General features: G+C 40.9%; 1 protein-coding gene across 1 annotated transcript in view; it reads right to left on the reverse strand.

Annotated features, from left to right (window-relative positions):
* FBP2 (fructose-bisphosphatase 2) overlaps positions 1-24,262 on the reverse strand; it is a 28,221-nt gene extending 3,959 nt beyond the window's left edge. The window contains exons 1-5 of the mRNA XM_007539867.3: positions 23,973-24,262; positions 10,230-10,392; positions 7,589-7,681; positions 6,568-6,708; positions 2,539-2,676 (exon numbers count right to left, since the gene is read on the reverse strand). Coding sequence (XP_007539929.1) covers positions 2,539-2,676; positions 6,568-6,708; positions 7,589-7,681; positions 10,230-10,392; positions 23,973-24,142 — 705 coding nt within the window. The 5' untranslated portion in view covers positions 24,143-24,262. The remainder of the gene's footprint in view (positions 1-2,538; positions 2,677-6,567; positions 6,709-7,588; positions 7,682-10,229; positions 10,393-23,972) is intronic.
* Positions 24,263-25,029: the final 767 nt, after the last annotated feature.

Here is a 25,029-nt window from a genome sequence, read left to right on the forward strand (position 1 = left end):
AATTTCTAGGGAGGCAAGGTTTCTTTTTTTTTTTTTGACTGTTAAGTCAAAAGGTACTTACATTTAATATTTGAAAGCATATTGTCATATTTTAGTGACATTTATCTTTTTATTAACAATTTATGAAAAAGCTATTGTTCTGCAGCACCAAGCACTAAAATTTTGCCAGTCTTACTCACAGAACAATATTGTATTTTAATTCAGATTTATATGTGTTAGCATATTCTATTTGCTGACTTGATATTTGTGTCTCTTCGATGTTTTTGCAGCACTGTGCCATCTGCCAGATTTTCTATTTGGGTGCTCATGCCTGTCATTTATAAGGGGTTCTATTGACCTATGCCATTTAGATATGTTATAATTACATTTTTCCTAATTGATAACCTTGCCTTCAAAATGCCTGTTTTTTGTTTGTTTTTGTTACATAGGAGCTTACCTTTCAGTGGTAAAATATATATCTTCCTTTGTGGGTTTTAAAAATATTTATTTTGCTCTTTCCCCAGGACTACCATATGACCATCAAGCCTCTATCAAGTTCCAGATGCTGCCATGGCCCCACCCTGACCTCCCTGCACAGATGACCACATGGTAAAGTGTCCAGAAATCTCACATCTCCAGAGTCCTACCCTACTAGGGAAAGCACAGGTCTGTCTAAGAGTATCGATTGACCAAACTGTCCACATGTCAGCAGGAAGCAGTTAGAGAAGCACAAAACTCCATCCTTCAACATCCCAAAAAAGAATGTTGGGCCCAGGGGACTGGGTGGTGGCCCAGCGGGTTAAGCGCACGTGGTGCAAGGCACAAAGATCTGAGTAAGGATCCCAGTTCGAGCCACCGGCTCCCCACCTGCAGGGAGGTTGCTTCACAGACCGTGAAGAAGGTCTGCAGGTGTCTATCTTTCTCTCCTCCTCTGTCTTTCCCTCCTCTCTCGGTTTCTCTCTGTCCTATCCAGCAAAAACAACAAAAAATAATAAAAAAAATTAAAAAGAATGTTGGGCCCATACTCCTAGAGGGGGGATATTGAGGGAAAGAAGGACCACCCATAAATGGGAGTGGTTACAGGTGTAGGTGGGACTTTGGTGAATCTTTGGGGCTGGCGTTCTTTTTCCCTTTCCGGGGACTATCATGTGATCATCAAGCCTGTAAGTGAGTCCCTTCCCACTCCCCCACTCTCTCTCTCTTATGCCCTAACATGTTTCTTAATAAAAGTTTAATTTACCTGAATGAAAAAATATTTTATTATTTATTAGTGGAGGTCTCTCCACTAATTTATTATTGTGGTCTCTCCTGTTTCCCTTTCTATTTGAAAACGTCAGCCTAGATCTATGGAATCCTGACAGTGATAAAAAGGAAAAGAAGGAATGCACACACACCTTGAAATTTGTAAATGATTTTGATTTTCTCAGCTTTATAATTCATGTCCTGTTACTTTTACTTGTAAGACTCACTGCAGGCTTGTGCATGAAAGCATAAGATACGCTGCAAAGGAGAGCTACAGGAGCATACCTGAGAGTTTCATCTAGAAAGCCAGAAAGAAGGAGAGAAAGAAGGAGAAGGGAAAGAAAAATAGAAGAAAGTTTCCATTTGCAGCAGCAAATATGTGTCTTAGCATCCAATTGCCAGAGCGCCATCTGGCCCCACAGAATCCCAAGCACTGTTTCCTTGTGGCTTATGAGAAATTTTAGAAACAACCAAGCCAGCATTTACAACACTACCTTTCCACTGCACAAAAAGGCCTATCTTCAACATTCCCTAGAATTTGGGAAATATGAGAAGTTGTCAGTTGTGAACAAGTTTTTATTCCTGCCACTTTACGATGGACAATCACACTTGATAGGAAAATTCTTTGACTTTGCTGCCACCTGCCTCAGAATTCTCATGGGATGGTGGGCATATTTAATGGAGTGTGTGAGCTGTGTTACTCTCCAAATGAAGTCCAGAATTCAGCAGTCACAAGGACAGCCAGAGAACATCCTAAAACATAGGACAGGTAAACACATGGCCCTGATAATAGAATATCGAAATGGGGGAGGGGGTAGATAGCATAATGGTTATGCAAAGAGATGCATGCCTGAGGCTCCAAAGTTTCAGGTTCAATCCCCTGTGCCATCATAAACCAGAGCTGATCGATGCTCTGGTAAAACACACACACACACACACACACACACACACACACACACACACACACACACACACACCTACCTTACCTAGAAGCAAATTTGAGTGACTAGAATCTTATCAATATTAGGCATCAGCTCAGCAAATAAATGGCTTGAGGGGGTTCTGACCTCAAACTGAATTTTGAAGGTCTAGTCTCTGCCTTCTTTGTAGACAATTGCTCCTGGAAAAATTCAACTGTGGAATATTACCTTAGTAGGTCAGATTTAGCTATGAAAAAGATAGAACTCATCATTAGCACACAGAACCATAAGCAGTAGCATCAGCCTCTTTCAGCCGGGCCTCCAGCGTCAACACCAAAACAGGACTCCACAGAGACAGCATTCTTCATTCCAATTGCCTCAGCCTTTCTTCACTCACCTCAGGAAATTTCTTTCTCTGCACATATTCTGTAGTGGCGGCATCAAAATACTTGGCATAGCCCTCATTGAGACTGTAAATCTTTCCTTTCTTTTTAATCTTCACATCCTTTTCCACCAGGACAAATTCACCAAGAGCCTAGAGAGATGAAGAGAATCACCAGGAAACAAAGACTAACAACACGTTTTCCAACAATCAAAGAACACTGTAAGATATAGACCTACGGGGTCAGGAGAGAGCTCACCCAATAGAGCACATGCTTAACCATGCTCAGTGACCCTGTTAAAGCTCCCAGCCACCACATGAGAGTGCCTACACAGGGCAAGCTTCTTGAGTAGCAGAGTAGTGATATCTCTCTTCCTTTCTTTTCTTGTCTTTCACTGTCTACTTGGGGGCAGGGTTGGGGTGAGGGACTCTGCAGGAAATGGCTCAGATTAAAAAGGCTCAGCATGCCCCTAGGGGGAACAAAAAGGGATGTAGACCTATAAATATTAAAAAAACTTAAAACTTATTCGGACTGAGAATATGGCATAATTGTCACCTAAAATGTTTTCTTTTATGCCTGAGGCTCAAAAGTCCTTCCATAAGCCAGAGCTGAGAGTGATAAGTCCTTCTCTCTATATCTCTCATTAAAATAAAATAAACATAAAAGTTTTTTAAAGGGGCCGGGTGGTGATGCGCCTGCTTGAGTGCACATGTTACAATGAGCAAGGACCCAGGTTCAAGTCCCCAGTCCCCAGCTGCAGGGGAAAGCTTCACAAGTGGTGAAGCAGGGCTGCAGGTGTCTCTGTCTCGCTCCCTCTCTATCACCCTTTCCCTCTCAATTTCTAGCTGTCTCTATCCAATAAATAAAGATAATGAAAAAAAATTTTTTTTAAGTTTTTTTAAAAAGTTTTTTAAACAAGAGAAATTCTGTAAGTTACTAATACTTTACAAAATTTCTCCGAATATTTATATTGTCCACTTACCAAGAAGACTGAGTTCTTTTTTTTAATATATATTTTTATTTATTTATTAATGAGAAAGGAGGAGAGAGAGAAAGAACCAGAGATCACTCTGGCACGTGTGCTGCCGGGGATTAAACTCAGGACCTCATGCTTGAAAGTCCAAAGCTTTATCACTGCGCCACCTCCCGGACCACGAATACTGAGTTCTTACTTTCTGAACTCTTATGACTTTATTCAATTATTTTATTATCCATTTCATGAGAATACTATTCAGCTCTGGATTATGGTGGTGCTTAGGGACTGAGCTTGAGAACTTGGAGTTTCAGGCAAGAAACCTTTTTTTATATAACCATTATGGTTTCTTCCCAGCCCACCAACTATTTTTTTAATTTTTTATTTTATTTCTTTACTGAGGAATTAATGTTTTACATTCAACAGTAAATACAATAGTTTGTACATGCATAACCCACCAACTATTTTTTTAAAGATGTATTTATTTATTAACATGAGAGATGTAGATAGAGAATTAGGGCATTACTCTGGCATATGCAATATTGGGGTTTAAATTTGGGATGTTAGTCATGCAAGTCTGCTTCTTCATCTGCTGGAAAACTCTAAGGCCACTTTATGCAATTTTTTTTTAAGTACCACAGGATTATCTCTGGATCACATTGCTGCATGGCAAATCCATTGCTCTCAGTGGCGCCTCTCTCTCTCTCTCTCTCTCTCTCTTTCTCTCTCTCAACCAGAGCACTGCTCAGCTCTGGTTTATGGTGTTGCTTGGGATTGAACCTGGGGCTTCGGAGCCTCAGGCACGAGTGTCTCTTTGTATAACCATTATGCTATCTCCCCCTGACCCCAGTGGCCATTTTTTTCCTTTTAATTTTATAGGACAGAGACAAATTGAGAGGGGAGGATAGAGAGGGGAAAAGAAGAAATACCTGCAGCATTGCTTCTCCACCCATGAATCTTCCTTCTCCCTCCCTCTTGCCCCAACACCCATTAGCTGGGGACTACGGGGCTTTAACTTGGGTCCTTGCAAATTTGTGTGCAAACTGAGTGAACCACCGCTCGACCCCCATTCGATTATTTTTTTCTTATAGTCAGAATTTTGCTATGATGTTTTCATCTACCTTAAAGCTTTATGTCTTCCCCTTCTACTACGGAACATTTTCTTTTCCAAATCATTTTATTGGGGGTTGCAGGAAGTAATGATTTATTTATTTTTCATTTTAAAATTATTTTTATTTATTTATTGGCTACAGCCAGAAATCAAGAGGGAAGGGGAGGAAAGAGAGGAAGAAAGACAGAGAGAGACCCGCAGCCCTGCTTCACCACTTGCAAAGCTCTCCCTCTGCAGGTGGGGACCAGGGACTCAAACCTGGGTCCTTACACATTGTAACATCTTCGCTCAACCAGGTGTGCCACCACCCAGCCCCAACAAAGAACATTTTAAAAAAGAGATTAAAAAGGGTGGGGGACTGAGCAGTGATGCACCTGGTTGAGCACCAGTGTGACTATGTCTAAGGACCCTGGTTCTGCCAGGTACCCACTTGCAGGGGGGAAGGGAAGTAATGATTTATAACAGTTGTCATCATATGAATACATTTCTTATCTTCCTTTGATAGGAGTGTACCATTTGGAAAAATGGAGAGCAACATTCAGGCTTTCATTGTAAGAACTGAGATGGTAATACAAGGACCTCGTCACTGGGCATGCTCAGTTCCTCTTCCTCATCACTGGGCATGCTCAGTTCCTCCTCCATGCCCACATTTTCATCTGGGATGTGGATAGAGTTGGAGCAGAATATATATATATATATTCCTGAAGATTCACAGTATTTGGGAATGTGTTGCATTGCATGGCAAAAATAACTTTACCTACCACAAACTTAAGTCTTCCTCTAGCTTAGTCCACTGGTTAGTCCACTGGTTAGCTTAGTCCACTTAGTTCCCCAGTGCCCGCTCAATTATCTCCCATATTCCCCCTTTTGATCCTCATCTTTTCTTTCTTTTGTAATAAATTATGACTAGTCTGAGTTATGCCTTGTGTTTTCTCTTTCTATCATTCTTCCTAACTTCTACCTAAGCATGGGGTCATCAAGCCCTTTTCTCTTTTGGCTAAATAATAAACACTTCTTTTAATTTGTGTTTAATTATCTCCTAATGAACTGCACTGAATCATTGGTAATAGCTCTAAGGCACATATTATCCCAGGGAACTGTGATTAAAACTCTGAAACCGGGAGTCAGGCTACTGCAGCAGGTTAAGAGCACGTGGTGCTAAGCGAAAGGACAGGATCCCGGTTCGAGCCCCCGGCTCCCCACCTGCAGAGGAGTCACTTCACAGGTGGTGAAGCAGGTCTGTAGGTGTCTATCTTTCTCTCCCTCTCTGTCTTCCCCTCCTCTCTCCATTTCTCTCTGTCCTATCAAAAAATGACGATATCAAGAACAACAATAATAACTACATCAATAAAACAAGGGCAACAAAAAGGGAATAAATAAATAAATATTTAAAAACAAAAGCAAAAACAAAGGGGCTGGGTGGTGGCGCACCTGGTTGAGTACACATGTTACAGTATGCAAGGACCCAGGTTCGAGCCCATGGTCCCCACCTGCAGGGGGAAAGCTTCACAAGTGGTGAAGTAGGGCTGCAGGTGTCTCTCTGTCTCTCTCCCTATCACCCCCTTCCCTCTCAGTTTCTGGCTTTGTCTATCCAATAAAAAAATAAAAGATAATTTTAAAAAATTAAAAAAGAATTCCTTTTTTTTTAAAAAAAAAAAAAAACTCTGAAACCCCGGGTTCCAGCTCCCAATCCCCACTTGCAGGAGGGACACTTCACGAGCAGTGAAGCATGACTTCAGGTGTCTCTCTCTCTCTTTCACCCTCTCCCCTCTCAATTCCTTTCTGTCCTGTCAACTAAAATACAAAAGAAAAAAAATGGCCACTAGGAACAAGGATCCATAAGCCACCACTGAGCCCCAGCGATCACACTGTTGGCAGTAAAAAATAAAATTAAAATTAAAAAAAAAAATCTGAAGCCTATGGAGTTTACATACTGACGCTGCCATATCGGGTACCTACTGGGTCAAGCATGAAGAGGTCCACACCTTGCCCGGTGGAGAGAGCCACCAGGGTCGCACTTCCATAGAGAGCATAGCCAGCAGCCACGATGCTGCGACCAGTCTGCAAGGCATCCTTTTCAGAAGGCTCATCCTCTGAAGTCTGAAGAAGAAAAAAGAGAAACCAGCGCTCTATTATTATCTTTGAAGAGAATCCATTGCCAGAGGCCTCTTCTTCAGATTCCTTTGAACCCCAAGAAGTGCATTTCTCTGAATTTCAAGCTGCAATAAAGGTTCCTGGAGAAACTGAGCTGCTATATGGGTGAATTTTTTAGCTGAACTGTTGTCAAGGCCATTCTTCAGCTTCTCCTCCCCCCCCCCACTTTTTTTTTTCTAAATAAATCTTTCTGTATCATGAGGTTTTGAGAATGTAAAGAAGAAACAGTCGGGGAGTAGGGTGGTAGTACAGCGGGTTAAGCACACGTGGCGTGAAGCGCAAGGACCAGCATAAGGATCCTGGTTTGAGCTCCCGGCTCCCCACCTGCAGGGGAGTCGCTTCACAGGCGGTGAAGCAGGTCTGCAGGTGTCTATCTTTCTCTCCTCCTCTCTGTCGTCCAATCCTCTCTCCATTTCTCTCTGTCCTATCTAATGATGACGACATCAATAATAACTAACACAACAATAAAGGACAACGAAAGAGAAAAATAAATACTAAAAAAAAGAAGAAGAAATAGTTGGGTCTTCAGCTATATCTGGAACCTAATAGCATGTTGGACATTGTGTCACAACCAGACTTTCAGAACAAGTCCTCACCTACCCCATTACTTTGCCATTCCCACAAATGCCATGAAGAAGGTGTAAGAATTATCAATTCAGTTTTTCCAACGATGAACACTTTTTTTTTTTTAAATAATGTGTTTATAGTGGTATGTGTGCTGAGTATGAGAATGAAATCTAGATGTCCAGACTCATGGCTCTTAGTCCAGGAACCTTCCAGAAACCTCCAGAGAAGGGAGATTTGAAAGATCAGGTTGTCCCCTTACCTTTCTGTAGATGGCAAATATGGTTCCGATGGAAGCCAGACAGTCAATGTTGGAAGATCCATCCAGTGGATCAAAGCAGACCACATATTTGCCCTAAACACAGAGGAAGAACCACCTGGTCAAGGTCACCTTCATACCAATTACTTTCTGCAACACTCTATGTAGCGATGCATGATACATGACATTACAAGGCGGGGGGGGGGGGCAATTTAAGCAAAAGGGTGTGCTTATCCAAAATGAAATTAGTTGAGAAGGGCAGAGTGTGTTTAAACTAAGCCAGAAAACAACATCATGTTGCTTGGGGTCATACTGGCCATAAACAGATAGTTGATGCTATAACATGATGATCCAGAATGCAACCACATTTAAATAACTACCCACAAGAAATTAATCTGACATCCCTAATATAGTAAGACCGCTTTTTCCCTGTCTCCCCATCCTACCTAGGAACCTATGCTGCAGACTCAAAGCTGTGAGGGTGAAGAGAATTCAGGGCTGACAATGACACCTTACAGGTAAGAAGCGGAGGAAGTGAAGACAAACTAAAACCATAAAACTACATTTATCCACAACCATGATAATGTCACTTAGGGAACTTCATGATAATTCTGAGTCCTGTTAATTTGGTTCTTTCTTTCTTTTTTTCTTTCTTTCTTTCTTTCTTTTTTTTTTTTTTTTTGTCAGAAGACTTCAGAAACATCCCAGAACAATGCTCCAGGACCTCTGGGTTTGCCTATTCAGGCAACTGCAAGCATAGTTACACCAGGAGAATAAAAATATATCTCTGGGCTTTGCTGCATCAGTCCTCTTGCAGATGTGAAGACCAGAAGATAGAGCTAGTGAGGTCTTGAGATACCTTGCCCCTATGTCTGCCACACTGCTGTCAAAGGCTATTCTAGCCAGCATTCCATGGGAAGAAATTACTTGATGCTTTTCACATGTCTGTTTGGGCAAGCACCGTGGTAGTCTTGGTGATGGGGACCAGAGTCTCTTAATGAAACATCATATAAAATGGAAATCACTTCACCTGTCACTACTTTCTACTGCCTTCCCAATACGTGATTTCCTGGCTTAATTTAAATATTATAACCCCCACTCCACCCCACCCACCCCACCCCACCCCTTGTTCAACAAAGATTTTGGAGGGGGACTAGCTACTCGCTACTCCATCAACTTGGAAATTATCTAACCTCTCTATTAACAATTCAACTTAATGTGTTCGCTCATACATACATTTACTCAGCAGATACTTGTCAAGCACCTAATTTATGCTGAAAACTGTTATGGGGCAGGTATAGAGTATTTTAAAATATTTATTTATTTTTCCCTTTTGTTGCCCTTGTTTTTTATTGTTGTAGTTATTATTGTTGTTGTTATTGATGTCGTCGTTGTTAGGACAGAGAGAAATGGAGAGGGGAAGGGAAGACAGAGGGGGAAAGAAAGAGACACCTGCAGACTTGCTTCATCACCTGTGAAGCGACTCCCCTGCAGGTGGGGAGCGTGATCCTTAAGCGGGTCCTTGCTCTTCGCGCCACATGCGCTTAACCTGATGAGCTACCACTACCAGCAGAGCTACCGCCCTACTCCCAGGTATAGAATATTTAAGGAGTAGAATGAAGAGCCGTGACTCAGGGCAGCTGGGGAAGAAACTGGTAAACAATTGGAGGGCTTATTAAAGATTGGAGCAGTGAAAATTTAAAGTTGAAAATAACAGGTGTGATTTGGCTTAGATTGTGGGAAGCAGCAATAGTTAAGAGGTATTCTAGTGCTTAGAATACCATAGGTACCTAATAAATTTGATTCAGTGTTTTTCCTTTCTCTATGGTAATTATAAAGAAATAGTGCCTTGTCCCAAGTGTAGAACAAAGGTCTAGTATGATTTGCGTGTATCACAGGTGAAAACGGATTGAAATTTGGGTGACCAGCAGACGTTCCTCTTTATTAAATTGTTTGTGAAGCCTTAGTGAATTCAGAGACTCCCTAGCCATTAGATTAAGACAAGAGTACAGGATCTTTATGACATCTTTGCAATGTTAGTCTAACATTTATCAGACATACTGAAATCATAATCCTCTGAGTTATATGTTGGGGGCAGTGGCAACAGAGAAGTGAAGGTGGAAAGGAGAACTTGTTGTAGAGTAGGGCTGCTCCCAAGAATTCTACTTTCTAAGCGTTCCAGTTTGCTAGGTCTTGTTACCAGAACATTAAGTGAAAAACCCATGAACCCCACTCGCTGAAGTATTCCTGCAAATCATTCTAATTTATTTCCTGAATGAATCACAGTTGAGAGAGAAGTGAGGGGGGAGGGAAGGAGCTGTCAGCTAGGAAAGATGACAGGGAAATGATCTGTTTTGCATCCCTACCCGCACCCCCTTAAGAGATTGATAGTTCTCCACCCAAGCTAAATGAAGAACCCCTCAACCCCCCAACAAATAAGAGGTATCTTAGAATGCATGCTATGAACTTTTATTTCACTAAACAACTTATGACTTCCAACTAGAGAAAGATACAATCAATTACTTCCAGAAAGCAGAAGTTAAGCAATAGCGGAAAATCTCAGTAAGCAGTCAAAAATTCCTCCTGACTCAGAAGCATCATCTATTGGCGGAAAGGGGAACTGCAGGTCAGCCCCAGCACACACCCGCTTCTCCTTGTCAGTGATAATCGCCTCCTTATTCTCTTCTGAGACCAGGACGCAGGTGCTGTAGGAGGACTGAAGCATGTTGATTACCAAGGAATTAGACAATACATCCAGTTTCTTCACCTCATCCCCTGTCACGTTCACGCTGCCCGCAATTCCATAACTGAAAAGACAAAAGACTGAATGAAATCTGTAAGGGAACTGGGACTTCATCAAAGGAACTCAGTCTCTAGAATGCCTTTCGTGTAAACCTCCTCTCCTTCCTCTCATGGCTCTGAACTCTGCAAAGTCCTAATACAGAGCAGGTGTTGTTAAGTTTTGTTTCTGACCGTACCCATTACAAACTAAGACAAACTGAGGCTAACACAGGACACAGAGGAAGATAAAGTACTTATTTACACAAGCACATAGAATAGCCATTATAACAACTTACACATGTAAAGACACAGGAACTGACACACAAGGACCTCAGGAAAGCTGAGGGGGTCCTTCCCCGCCCCCCAAGCCATAGTGCCAAATGTGGCCCCATAGCCTGAGAGAGAGAGAGACCCAGAATCTTCAAACCATGTCTTTTTATAATGGTCGGGGACATTATGGTCACTCTTATGCCGAGGGGCAGAGGGGCAAAGGGGCATTATTTTGTGAGTTCTGTAATCTCACTCTTTATAAACAGTTGTCCTTGGGTGTTCAGCAAAAGGAAGTGTCTTAGCAGTTGGCCTTGGGTGCTCAGAAAGAGGGAGTTTCCCAATATCTGAGGAGCCAGGTGGCCTCTGTCTGGCTGCCTGAAAAAAAGGATAACTTTTAAAATGAGAGAGCTCTGAGAAAAGCCTCTGGGTAAACAGGCTTTCTCACAGTGTGTCATGTTTCACAGCAGTAACTCTCACCCTTGCTTCCTTTACACCTCAGGGATGCTGTCTGTCATAGCCCCTCGCCCTCCCAACAATGTTAACTAGATCAGAAGTCAATCTTACTGAAATATGAGCCTCGATTTTACACTGGAAGATGAAGGGAAAATGTGGTAGTGCAGTTAGAGACATATTAACATGATTAATGACTCCCAAATGTGAAAGACCACAGGTTTCCAGCTCTAGAATTTTACATATTTGTTGAATCTCTTCACAAAATGGCCTGCTGAAGTAAATTAAAAGTTACCCTGGCACCTGGGAAAATTGCTCAGTAGGTAGAGTGCAGGATTTGCACACCTGAGGTTCCTTGTTCAAGCCTGGTCCGTGTGCCAAAGTAATGCTTTGGTTTCTCTATGTGTTTTAAGAAATTCTCTAAAAAAAAAACAACAACAACAACAAAAAAAAGAACTTCTCTCTCAGAGACAGGCTGGGAGTATGGATTGACCACGCCCATGTTCATCGAGGAAGCAATTACAGAAGCCAGACCTTCTTTCTACCTTCTGCATCCCACAATGACCTTGGGTCCATACTCCCAGAGGGTTAAAGAATAGGAAAGCTATCAGGGAAGGAGATGGGATACAGAGATCTGGTGGTGGGAATTGTGTGGAGTTGTACTTCTCTTATCATATGGCTTTGTTAGTATCTCCTTTTTTAAATAAATAAAAAAAGAAAAAAAAGAAATTCTCTCTCTCCCTCTTTTTTTTTTTTTTTTGTTTTTGCCACCAGCATTTTCACTGGGGCTTGGTGCCTGAATGACAAATCCACCTCTCCCTGTGGGCCTTATTTTATTATTTTTTGGATAGAACAAAGGAAAATTATGAGAAGAGGGGTAGATAGGGAAGGAGAGAAATAGACACCTGCAGTACTTGCTTCACCACTTGTGAAGTTTCCTCTGCAGATGGAGACCCAGGGCTCAAACCCAGGTTGTTGTACATGGTAAAAGGTGTGCTTAACTAGGTGAACCATCACTGGGCCTTCTCTGTTCCCTCTCAATTTCTCTCTGTCCTAACAAACAAAAAGAAAGAGCTGGGGGACAGGAATATATGACCATAAAGAGCAGTGAATTAATTTTGCAAGCACTGAGCCCAAACAATAACTTTGGTGGCTATATAAAAAATATTTAAAATATATTTGGCTTAAATGATTCAACTGAATGAAAATGAATTCAGCCAAATTGATACCCATCCAAAAAAACAGGCAAGGGATTCTAAAAGCTGTACAAACTGAAAGACTTCTATAGGCAGACAGAAGACAATATAATACAAAGGATCATTATTTCAGGTCTACGTAACCTGTCAGTGGGGAATGGAAAAAGGTCTTGTGGTGAATTATCTCATCTTCCTTTGATGGGTAGGAAAGATTACCTCACTGATGCTGACCAGAAAATTTCGATAATGACCAGTCAAAGTTACATCCCTAAGGGAAAGTGGAACCATAGTTTATTTAGGCACAAGGCCTTGGAGAACTTAGCATAAGCACCTCCATTTTTAGGACTGTTATTTTCATTTTAATAGCCTCAAGGTCTCTCAGATCCCACCTTCATGGGGTGACCCTTCAAAATGCCAGTCAGATCCCTCTCATCTTATTTTTTTAAATCTTTCCCACAATGAACTTCACATCCAGTGGGGTAAGCCTTATTCCTAGCTGACCTCTTACCCATCACCCCTGCACTGGTCCAGTCTCAGACTCCAGAATCCACTTGATAAACACTCAATTTTATAACCTAGGCTTACTGCCTCTTACCCTCACATTCTTCCCTGCAAGCGCCAACAACTATCACTCCATTCAGAGCACTTTCAAGTAGCATTTATTAATACTTGTGCCTAGAAATGTTCTTTAAAAAATTTTCTCAAATTGTATTATAGGGCCATTGTAATCAAAACTGCTTGGTACTGGAACATAAATAGACACACTGACCAGTGGAATAGAATTGAGAGCCCAGAAATAAGCCCCCACACTTATGGGCATCTAGTCTTTGACAAAGGTGCCCAGACTATTAAATTGGGAAAGGACAGTCTCTTTAACAAGTGATGCTGGAAAAATTGGGTTGAAACATGCAGAAAAATGAAGTTGAATCATTCTATTTCACCAAACACAAAAGTTAATTTCAAATGGATCAAGGACTTGGATGTTACAACCAGAAACTATCAAATACTTAAAGGAAAATACTGGCAGAATTCTTTTCTACTAAATTTTAAAAGCATCTTCAATGATACAATCCAATTACAAAGAAGACTAAAACAAAAAATAAGCCAATGGGAATGCATCAAATTGAAAACGTTTTGCACATCAAAAGAAACTACCACCCAAACAAAGAGATTCCTTACAGAATGGGAGATCTTTACATGCCACACATCAGACAAGAGGCTATAGCCAAAAATAAGAGCTCTCCAAACTCAGCAACAACAACAAAATGATCCCAGTTAAAAATGGGGAGATGATATGAACAGAATATTCACCACAGAAGAGATCCCAAAAGCCAACAAAAATGAAAAAATGCAACAGTGAGATACCACTTCACTCCTGTGAGAATGTCATATCTCAGAAAAGGTAGCAGCAACAAATGCTGGAGAGATTGTGGGGACAAAGGAACAAGGGTGCACTGCTGGTGGGAATGTCAGTTGGTCCAACCCCTGTGGAGAGCAGTCTGGAGAACTCTCAGAAGACTGAAAGAGGATTTTACCTACGGTCCTAAAATTCCTTTCCTAGGGATATATCCTAAGGAACCAATCACATCCATCCAAAAAGATCTGTGAAGACCTGTGTTCATAGCTGCACAATTTGTAATAGCCAAAACCAGGAAGCAATCCAGGTGAGTGAGTGCTTGAGCAAGTTGTGGTTCATATACACAGTGGAATACTATTCAGCTATTAAAAATGGTGATTTCAGTTTCTTCACCCTATCTTGGCTAGAGCTTGAAGAAATCATGTTAAGTGAAATAGATCAGAAAGAGAAGGATGGGACATCCGGAGGCAGAGCTACGAGCAGCAGATCTCTTTCTCTCCTCTCCTCTCCTCTCCCAGATCAACTAGGAATACTAAAGGAGACCACCCAGGACCGAAACAAGACAGGACTAGAATGACCACAGGAACCCAGTAAATCACCGGTGAGTACAAACACAAGTGGCTGGTGACAGAGAGGAGAGAGGGGTCTAAGGAGAGATTAAGTGACTGCTAACAGTTCAGGAGTTTATCAGTTGAGACACCACCTCCAGTCTGCTCCACCAACAAGGGGACAGCTGAAGGGAGGAGAGGACTCCCCAGAGACTCACCAAGTGCAACTCTGAGTCTCCATTGCTACTGCCCTCAAAATCTGGAGCAGTGGCAGGGAGGGACACCAGGGGACAGAGATCTAACCAGGAAACTCAGGAGAAGACCTATACCTTGGTGGCATAGCTGAGGGGCTGTGAAAGTCTCTTTGCATAACCACTGGATTATCTCTGCCACACCCTGCTTTATCTCTTGGTCAGGAGTCAGTGATTAAGCTAAGAAGCCTATTGATAGTTTAAAAGCTCTCAGGCTCCCATAGCCTATAGGGAAGGGAAAAAAAAGAGGCTTTTAAACCACTGAGCTCCAACTCAGGGATTGAAATAACTGTTAACTTCCACCACTGTGAACCCTTTAATTAACTTACTTAGACACAAATCAATCCAGGCAATAGTGATCAATAATTTGAAAAGTACTGATAAAGGGAACTCATAACATAATATATATAATGGTTAAAACAACAAGAAAAAATATTGGAGAATTGAACCAGGACAAGAGTCCAGCTAAAAGTCCTCCAGAGGGTGAAGCAAAAAATAACGAGTTCAACATCTAAACATTAGCTAAGGAAATAATAACAGGAGTGAGTAAAGAATTTGAAAAAATTGTAATCAGAAATGCAGGAACAACAAATGAGAATATGGAAGAAAATACTAATTATCTCATGGTTATTAGAGAGCTGAAAGCTGAAATCCCTGAGCTAAGAATGCAACTAGCTGAACAAGCTAAAACAGTATCAGAGCAAGGCAACAAAATAGATGAACTCCAGAAAACAGTAGAGGGAAGAGAGAATAGAATCTATGAGGCTGAAGACAGAATTAGCAAGATCGAGGATTAATTAGAGACAACTAAAAAAGAAGTAAGAGATCTCAAAGATATTAAGAGATGCTGAAAACAACAACAGAGTCTTATGGGATGACTTCAAAAGAAACAATATACGCATTATTGGCATACCAGAGGAAGAAAGAGAAGGAGAGGAAGAAAGCATTTTCCAGGCCATAATAGCTGAAAATTTCTCTAGTCTAGACAACATCAAAGACATAAAGATTCAAGAAGCCCAGAGGGTCCCAAACAGAATTAACCCAGACCTAAAGACACCAAGACATATCATACTTAGAATGGAAAGGAATAAGGATAAAGAAAGGATCCTGAAGGCTGCAAGAGAAAAACAAAGAGTCACCTACAAAGGAAAACCCATAAGATTAGCAGCAGACTTCTCCATACAAACACTACAGGCCAGAAGAGAATGGCAAGATATCTATCGAGTGCTCAATGAGAAAGGCTTTCAACCAAGAATACTATATCCTGCTAGACTGTCATTCAGACTAGAGGGAGGCATCAAAACCTTCTCAGACAAGAAACAGTTGAAGGAAGCAACCATCACCAAGCCTGACCTGAAAGAAGTTCTGAAAGGTCTCCTATAAACAACCAGACCAACACAAATAGGACATATATCAAAACACTCTAAAACTCTACAAGAATGGCGTTAAAATATCTTCAATCTTTGATATCAATAAATGTCAATGGCCTGAATTCACCTATTAAAAGACACAGAGTAGGAAGATGGATCAGAAAACACAACCCAACAATATGCTGTCTATAGGAAACCCACCTAACTCAACAAGACAAACACAGACTTAAAGTGAAAGGATGGAAAATTATCATGTAAGCCAATGGCCCACAAAAAAGGGCAGGAATAGCTATTCTCATATCTGACATGATAGACTTGAAAATAGATAAGATTAAAAAAGATAGGAATGAACACTACTTAATGCTCAGAGGATCAGTCAATCAAGAGGACTTAACAATTATTAACATCTATGCATCCAATGAGAAGCCATCTAAATACATCAAACGTTTACTGAAAGAGCTACAGCAATATATTAACAGTAACACAATCATAGTAGGGGACTTCAACACCCCACTCTCTCAACTTGACAGATCATCCAGGAAGAAAATCAATAAAGACATAAGGGAGCTAAATGAAGAGATGGATAAACTAGAACTATTGGACATTTTCAGAGTCATTCATCCCAAGAAACTGGAATACACATTTTACTCAAATCCACATAGGTTATTCTCGAGGATAGACCATATATTAGGCCACAAAGACAGCATCAGCAAATTCAAGAGCATTGAAATCATCCCAAGCATCTTCTCAGACCACAGTGGAATTAAACTAACACTTAACAATCAACAAAAGATTAGTAACAGTGCCAAAATGTGGAAGCTCAACAGAACACTTCTTAACAACTTCTGGGTCAAAGAGGAAATCAAGGAAGAAATCAAAATGTTTCGAAAGTTCAATGAAAATGAAGACACAAGCTATCAAAATATTTGGGACACAGCTAAAGCAGTCCTAAGAGGGAAGTTCATAGCTATACAAGCACACATTAGGAAACAAGAAAAAGCATAAGTAAACAGCCTGATTGCACATCTTAAAGACCTAGAAGAAGAACAACAAAGGAACCCTAAAGCAACCAGAAGGACAGAAATCACTGAAGTTAGGGCAGAAATAAATAACATTGAGAATAGGAAAACCATACAAAAGATCAACGAAAGTAAATGTTGGTTCTTCGAAAGAGTAAACAAAATCGACAAACCTTTAGCCAGACTCACAAAACAAAAAAGGGAGAAGACCCAAATAAATTGGATAGTAAATGAAAGAGGAGATATCACAACAGACACCGCAGAAATTCAACATATCATGAGAAGATTCTATGAACAACTATATGCCACCACGCTAGAGAACCTGGAAGAAATGGACGATTTCCTAGATACCTACCAACTTCCAAAACTAAGTCAAGAGGAAGTGGATAACATGAACAGGCCCATCACAGCTAATGAAATTTAAACAGTTATCAAAAATCTCCCCCAAAATAAAAGTCCTGGACCAGATGGTTTTACAAATGAATTCTACAAAACCTTCAAAGAAGAACTAATACCTCTACTTTTAAAAGTTTTCCAGAATATTGAAGACACTGGAATACTCCCTGCCAGCTTCTATGAAGCCAACATCACCCTGATACCAAAAGCAGACAGGGACACAACCAAAAAAGAAAACTACAGACCAATATCTCTGATGAACATAGATGTGAAAATATTGAACAAAATTCTAGCCAACCGGATACAGCAGTATATCAAAAAGATTGTTCATCATGACCAAGTGGGGTTTATCCCAGGCATGCAAGGTTGGTTTAATATACGTAAATCAATCAATGTGATCCACCACATCAACAAAAGCAAGACCAAAAACCACATAGTCATATCAATAGATGCAGAGAAAGCCTTTGACAAAATACAACATCCCTTTATAATCAAAACACTACAAAAAATGGGAATAGATGGAAAATTCCTGAAGATAGTGGAGTCTATATATAGCAAACCTACAGCCAACATCATACTCAATGGTGAAAAACTGGAAGCATTTCCACTCAGATCAGGTACTAGACAGGGCTGCCCACTATCACCATTACTACTCAACATAGTGTTGGAAGTTCTTGCCATAGCAATCAGGCAGAAGCAAGGAATTAAAGGGTTACAGATTGGAAGAGAAGAAGTCAAATTCTCCTTTTTTGCAGATGACATGATAGTATACATGGAAAAACCTAAGGAATCCAGTAAGAAGCTTTTGGAAATCATCAGGAAATACAGTAAGGTGTCAGGCTACAAAATTAACATTCAAAAGTCAGTGGCATTCCTCTATGCAAACACTGTTAGAAGAAATTGAAATCCAGAAATCAATTCCTTTTACTATAGCAACAAAAACAATAAAATATCTAGGAGTAAACCTAAGCAAAGAAGTGAAAGACTTGCATACTGAAAATTATGCATCACTACTCAAAGAAATTGAAAAAGACGCAAAGAAGTGGAAAGATATTCCATGTTCATGGGTTGGAAGAATTAACATCATCAAAAGGAATATACTACCCAGAGCCATCTACAGATTTAATGCTATCCCCATCAAGATCCCAAGCACATTTTTTGGAGAATAGAAAAAATGCTACAAATGTTTATCTGGAACCAGAAAAGACCTAGAAATGCCAAATCAATCTTGAGAAAAAAGAACAGAACTGGAGGCTTCACACTCCCAGATCTTAAACTGTATTATAGGGCCATGGTCATCAAAACTGCTTGGTACTGGAACATGAATAGACACACTGACCAGTGGAATAGAATTGAGAGCCCAGAAATGAGGCCCCACACCTATGGACATCTAATCTTTGACAAAGGGACCCAGACTATTACATGGGGAAAGCAGAGTCTCTTCAACAAATGGTGTTGGAAACAATGGGTTGAAACATGCAGAAGAATGAAACTGAATCACTGTATTTCACCGAATGCAAAAGTAAATTCCAAGTGGATCAAGGACTTGGATGTTAGACCACAAACTATCAAATACTTAGAGGAAAATATTGGCAGAACTCTTTTCCACATAAATTTTAAAGACATTTTCAATGAAACAAATCCAATTACAAGGAAGACTAAGGCAGGTATAAACCTATGGGACTACATCAAATTAAAAAGCTTCTGTACAGCAAAAGAAACCACTACCCAAACCAAGAGACCCCTCACAGAATGGGAGAAGATCTTTACATGCCATACATCAGACAAGAGTTTAATAACCAACATATATAAAGAGCTTGCCAGACTCAACAACAAGACAACAAATAACCCCATCCAAAAATGGGGGGAGGACTTGGACAGAATATTCACCACAGAAGAGATCCAAAAGGCCGAGAAATACATGAAAAAACGCTCCAAGTCTCTGATTGTCAGAGAAATGCAAATCAAGACAATAATGAGATATCACTTCACTCCTGTGAGAATGTCATACATCAGAAAAGGTAACAGCAGCAAATGCTGGAGAGGATGTGGGTCAAAGGAACCCTCCTGCACTGCTGGTGGGAATGTTAATTGGTCCAACCTCTGTGGAGAACAGTCTGGAGAACTCTCAGAAGGCTAGAAATGGACCTGCCCTATGACCCTGCAATTCCTCTCCTGGGGATATATCCTAAGGAACCCAACACATCCATCCAAAAAGATCTGTGTACACATATATTCTTGGCAGCACAATTTGTAATAGCCAAAACCTGGAAGCAACCCAGGTGTCCAACAACAGATGAGTGGCTGAGCAGGTTGTGGTCTATATACACAATGGAATACTACTCAGCTGTAAAAAATGGTGACTTCACTGTTTTCAGCCAATCTTGGATGGACCTTGAAAAAACCATGTTGAGTGAAATAAGTCAGAAACAGAAGGATGAATATGGGATGATCTCACTCTCAGGCCGAAGTTGAAAAACAAGATCAGAAAAGAAAACACAAGTAGAACCGAAATGGAATTGGCATTTTGCACCCAAGTAAAAGACTCTGAGATGGGTGGGTGGGAAGAATACAGGTCCATGAAGGATGATAAATGACATAGTGGGTGTTGTATTGTTAAATGGGAAACTGGGGAATGTTATGCATGTACAAACTATTGTATTTACTGTTGAATGTAAAACATTAATTACCCAATAAAGAAATAAATTTTAAAAAATTTAAAAAAAGAAAGAGAAGGATGAGTATGGGATGATCTCACTCATAGACAGAGTTGAACAACAAGATTAGAAGGGAAAACACAAAGCAGAACTTGGACTGGAGTTGGCGTATTGCACCAAAGGAAATGACCCTGGGGTGGGTGGGTGGGGGAAGGGTTCAGGCCCTGGAACATGATGGCAGAGGAGGACCTAGTGGGGGCTGTATTGTTATATGGAAATGTTATGCATGTACAAACTATTGTCTTTTACTGTGGACTGTAAGCCATTAATCCCCCAATAAAGGGAAAAAAAGAGAGAGAGAATAGGGAACCTCCCAGTGGAGGGGATGGGATATGGCATGCCTGTGGTGGGAATTGTATGAATTGTACCCCTCTTATCCTACAAGATTGTTGATCATTATTAAATCACCAATAATAAATAATCATAAATAAGTTGAAAAATAAGAAAACACAAAGCTGAACTTGGACTGGATTTGGTGTATTGCAGGACTCTGGGATGGGGTGGGGGAGAGGGTTCAGGAAAAAAAAAAAGCGGAAGCTAAGGAGAGAGGAATTTGAGACCCACTAAGTAGGAAAGTGGAAAGAATATGTAAAGTGATATATATATATATATATATATATATATATATATATATATATATATACCCTAGAAACAGAGAGAAATTGAGAGGGGAGGAGGAAGATAGAGAGGGAGAGAGACAGAGAGACACCTGCAGCATTGCTTCACCACTCATGAAGCTTTCCCCCTGCAGGCGGGGACCAGGGGCTTGAACCTCCGTCCTTATGCACTGTAACATGAGCGTTTAACCAGGTGCACCACCGCCTGGCCCCTGTAAAGTGACATTTCATATGTACAGAATTGCTGTAGGACAGGGCTCTGCTAGAAAAAAATCTTAGTGATCTCTTAAAATAATCTCAGCATCTTCTGCTGCTGTCACTTTGGGTGCCTGTTAGCAAGGATTCAGGGAAAGGACGTTGTCTGAATTAGTAGAAGGTGGAACCTCTGCCTCAGAGAAAATGTGGAACTCCAAGAAAAATATGAACGTCTGACATCTTGTTTTACAGGTTTCGCCCGCCACCTAGTGGTCTGTAAGTAAAACTGACCAGTCAGCGAGTAAATTTCGCTCTAGGCTTGAGCATAAAAGGAAGCATTTCTCAGATTTGGCACACTACCCTGTGAAGGAAGATCTGTTAAAATTGTAACATGTCCAAGAAGGATGACAGAGGACCTAGTAGGGGTTGTATTGTTATATGGAAAACTGGGAAACGTTATGCATATACAAACTATTGTATTTACTGTTGAATGTAAAACATTAATTCCCCAATAAAGAAATTTTTAAAAAAATTGTAACGTGCGCTCAACCAGGTGCGCCACCACCCGGTCCCAGGCCTGTCAAAATTAAGTGAACTCCTGGTGTGTGTGTGTGTGTGTGTGTGTGTGTGTGTGTGTGTGTGTGTGTGTGTGTGTGTGTGTGTGTGTGTGTGTGTAAAATTCCAACCTGCAGCGGGGGTGGGGGTGGGGGTGGGTGGGTGTTGGGAGGGTGGGGGGTAGAGGGGTGGAGGGTGGAGGGGGGGCGTTGCTTTGTGAGCAGTGAAGCAGGTCCACAGTTGTCTTTCTTTCCTCTCCTCTGTCTTCCCCTCTTCTCTCGATTTCTCTGTCCTATCCAACAACAACAAGGGCACAATAAGGGCAACAAAAATGGGAAAATGGCCTCCAGGAGCAGTGGATTCATAGTGCAGGCCTGGAGCCTCAGGGATAACCCTGAGGCAATAAATAAATAAATAAATAAATAAATAAATAAATCAGAAGTTCCCAGGACCCCTTTTGACTTTGATTATATTTTGCTATAAAGGATCACAAATTCACATAAATACTTTATGAAAGGATATGATAAAAGATACAAAAAGAGCTAGACATTCAGGTGGAAAAAATACACAGGACAAGGTCTGGGGGAAAAGCATGGGGTTTCTATTCCTGTTCCCATTACTCCCCTAGATCATCATCAGTCCAGAAGATTTCCTGTCCTTTAGAAGGGCCTTGGAGGTTCACTATATAAGCAACATTGAATGAATCTTTGGCCATTGGCCAATCAATACAATTTCCAGGACCTCTCTGCTCCCTAAAGTTTGTGAGTAGGACTGAAAGTTACAACACTTTGATCCCTTTAATCCTCTGCTTATTTCTCCTAGTGACAAGCTCCACCCTTAGATGTTTTCTAAAAATCACCTCATTAAGATCCAGCAAGAAAGCTGAGATCTTGGTGAGAGTAGATCACTGCTCATGGTAGGAAAACAAAAAAATCAAGGCAGATGAGCAACTTATGTATCCTATTCCTGAGTCCAGTTTGAACACTCAGTCACATAGGCAAAGTTCTAAGGACTATTAGCACCATCCTACCACTGCAGCCTCTGCCCTGTTGAGTGTCCTGCACATAGGAGGAACTCGAGGGAGATAGTTGAATGACACTGAGACATCAGCTAGAGAAGGAGGTGCCAGGAGATAGCAGTAGACATAGCAGGACCCAGATAGAGAAACTCAACATTATAGCAACAGGTCCTCAAATAGTACTGTTGTGTTTGGTGTAGCTTTCTTATATGATGTTTACGAATACAGACACACACACACACACACACACACACACACACACACACACACTCCTGGGCTGAGGTTGAACTAACAAGACATTATTCAAGGACCTGATTTTGCCACACCTCACTTTATTAAAATGTACAGTTTCCAAAAACCAATCAGCCTCTCCCAGAAGATTCATTGTGCTTGGTGTCATTCAACAGACTCAGACACATTTATGGAACAGGACAGGGGAATGATTGTACTCCACACACTAATTAAAGTTCTTAAATGTAGAACTTTTTTTTTCTTAACCAAACGAATTAACAATACAGTTTTAGCAATGCAAACAGAGGGAAAGTTGTTTCTAAAGCTTTAACTTGGCTGTCATTACAGGGTCACAAAATCTTTATAAATAAGCCCTGTAATTAATTATCTTGCAATATGTTATTCACATATTTTTTTAAAGTACCAAAATCATTTAATGTTAAGTTTTTTTTTAATTATGGGACTTTGTTCCTCATATTGGAGGAGGAAAAGTAGTAGTAATAGTAAGTGCCTTCAATTTCTAAGAAGGCCTCCACTGGAAAGTCCAAAGAAGATACTTATATCAGCAACCTTGCTACAGATTTGACCTCCTTCTGTGCTTGGATGAAGTGCTGTAAACAACGTAGTAGAAGACTGTCCCATAGACCCACCTCTCAGGCCCAGAAACTCTCATTTCCTACACATCAAATAGAAAAGATAATGGGTCACAGGAAAGAAATTTGTAAATGTGGACAGAAATAAGCTTTCTGCCGTGGGAGAGGATGTGGAGGGTAGGGTCCTAGGAAATTATCTACTCTTTAAAAATAATAGTTACTTAGTATTTTTTAGTTTGGTAGGAAAGAAATTGTGAAAGGGAGGGAGAGATATGGAGGGAGAGAAAAAGAGAGACACCTTCAGTACTGCTTCACATCTCATGAAACTCTTTCCCAGCCCCCTCATAGGTGGGGACCTGAGGCCTGAATCCTGGTCCTTGCACATGGTAATATGTGTGTATTCAACCAGATGTGCTTGGCTCCTAAGTTATCCATTTTGTAAATGACACTTAGCTCCTAATGTCGTGTTAGAAATCACAGTTACATTCATCTATTTGCAAAGGGGATAAAGATACCTCTCAAGTCTCGTGGCTGTTGACTTGGGCCAGAAAGAATGCATATATAAGTGACAATTTAATGGCAACTAGAAAAATTAGTTTTTTTTTTTTCCATAGAAAGTCTTCAAGCATTTTGTTCCTTCATTGCAACTGAGTCAAAGACCTTTTGATCAAAGCCCACATGACAGAAGCTTTCAATGCAACTTGCTGACAAGGCACAGAGGCAAATGACTTTGGATGTTTGATCAGTTTCTGGCCCAAGCACCTGCAGCTTTGCCTCCACCCCAGCAGGGCTCACTTGCCAGAGCCTGCACCCCAAGACTCACAGGTTGGCTAGACCGGCCTTTCGCACTGCCGAGGAGATGGCTTTGATGGCGGTCAGCATGGAATTCAGCAGCTGCGTGAGCTCCCCGGTCCCTTTGGCCTGGCGTCCCTTTTCCATCACGTAGCGGGTCAGGGTGAGCATGTCAGTTTCGAAGGGGCTTCTGTCCGTCATTGTGGTGGGTAACTTTTCAAAGTCTTTTTTTTTCCCAGCAGAAAAGTCTTTAAGAACTGTGACTCTGAGATATCACAGCTAATTAGATGCCTGTGGTTGTCCCTCCAGGACCTTTAAGGAAATGAGCCTCAGCCCACGTGGGTGAAATAACTGGGCGAGTCCTCAAGGAAGTCTCTTTGGCACAGATGAGTCTGAAAGCTGCCAAGTGCCACCAGCAGGCTGGAAATAGAACCAGGCAGTCCAGAAATACAAACCTACTTTCTCTTTTTTCATTTCTATGTATTATTGCATTATGATGTGACATAAGTTTCAGATGCATGTCAGTGAAAATCAACTTGTGTGTATATATTACATTCAGTTCACTCTCAAAAGTCTAATTCCTGGGGGCTGGGTGGTGGCACACTCAGCTAAGAGCACCTATCACCATGCAAAGGGGTCTCAGTTAAAGCCTTCACTCCCTACCTGCAGGGAGGATGCCTCGTGAGTATCGAGGCAGCTCTGCGGGCAGGTCTGCAGGTGTCTATCTTTCTCTCTCCCTCTCAATTAGTCTCTGTCCTTTCAAATAAAAATAAAAGTAGAAAGAAAGAAAAGAAAGGAGGAAGGAAAGGAGGGAGGAAAGAAGGAAAGAAGGAAGGAAGGAAGGAAAGAGAAAGAAAGAAAGAGAAAGAAAGAAAGAAAGAAAGAAAGAAAGAAAGAAAGAAAGAAAGAAAGAAAGAGAAATGGCCACCAGGAGCCGTGAATTCATAGTGCTGGCATCCAGCCCCAGTGATAACCCTGGAGGCAATAAAAACAAAAATGATACCAAAAAAAATTTAATTCCCTTTTAAAGTGTTTTATATTTTACTTGTTTGTTTTGGACAGAGATGGAAAGACATTGACACACACAC

This window comes from Erinaceus europaeus, chromosome 10 (genome assembly GCF_950295315.1).
Source record: "Erinaceus europaeus chromosome 10, mEriEur2.1, whole genome shotgun sequence".
In the NCBI taxonomy this organism is placed as follows: domain Eukaryota; kingdom Metazoa; phylum Chordata; class Mammalia; order Eulipotyphla; family Erinaceidae; genus Erinaceus; species Erinaceus europaeus.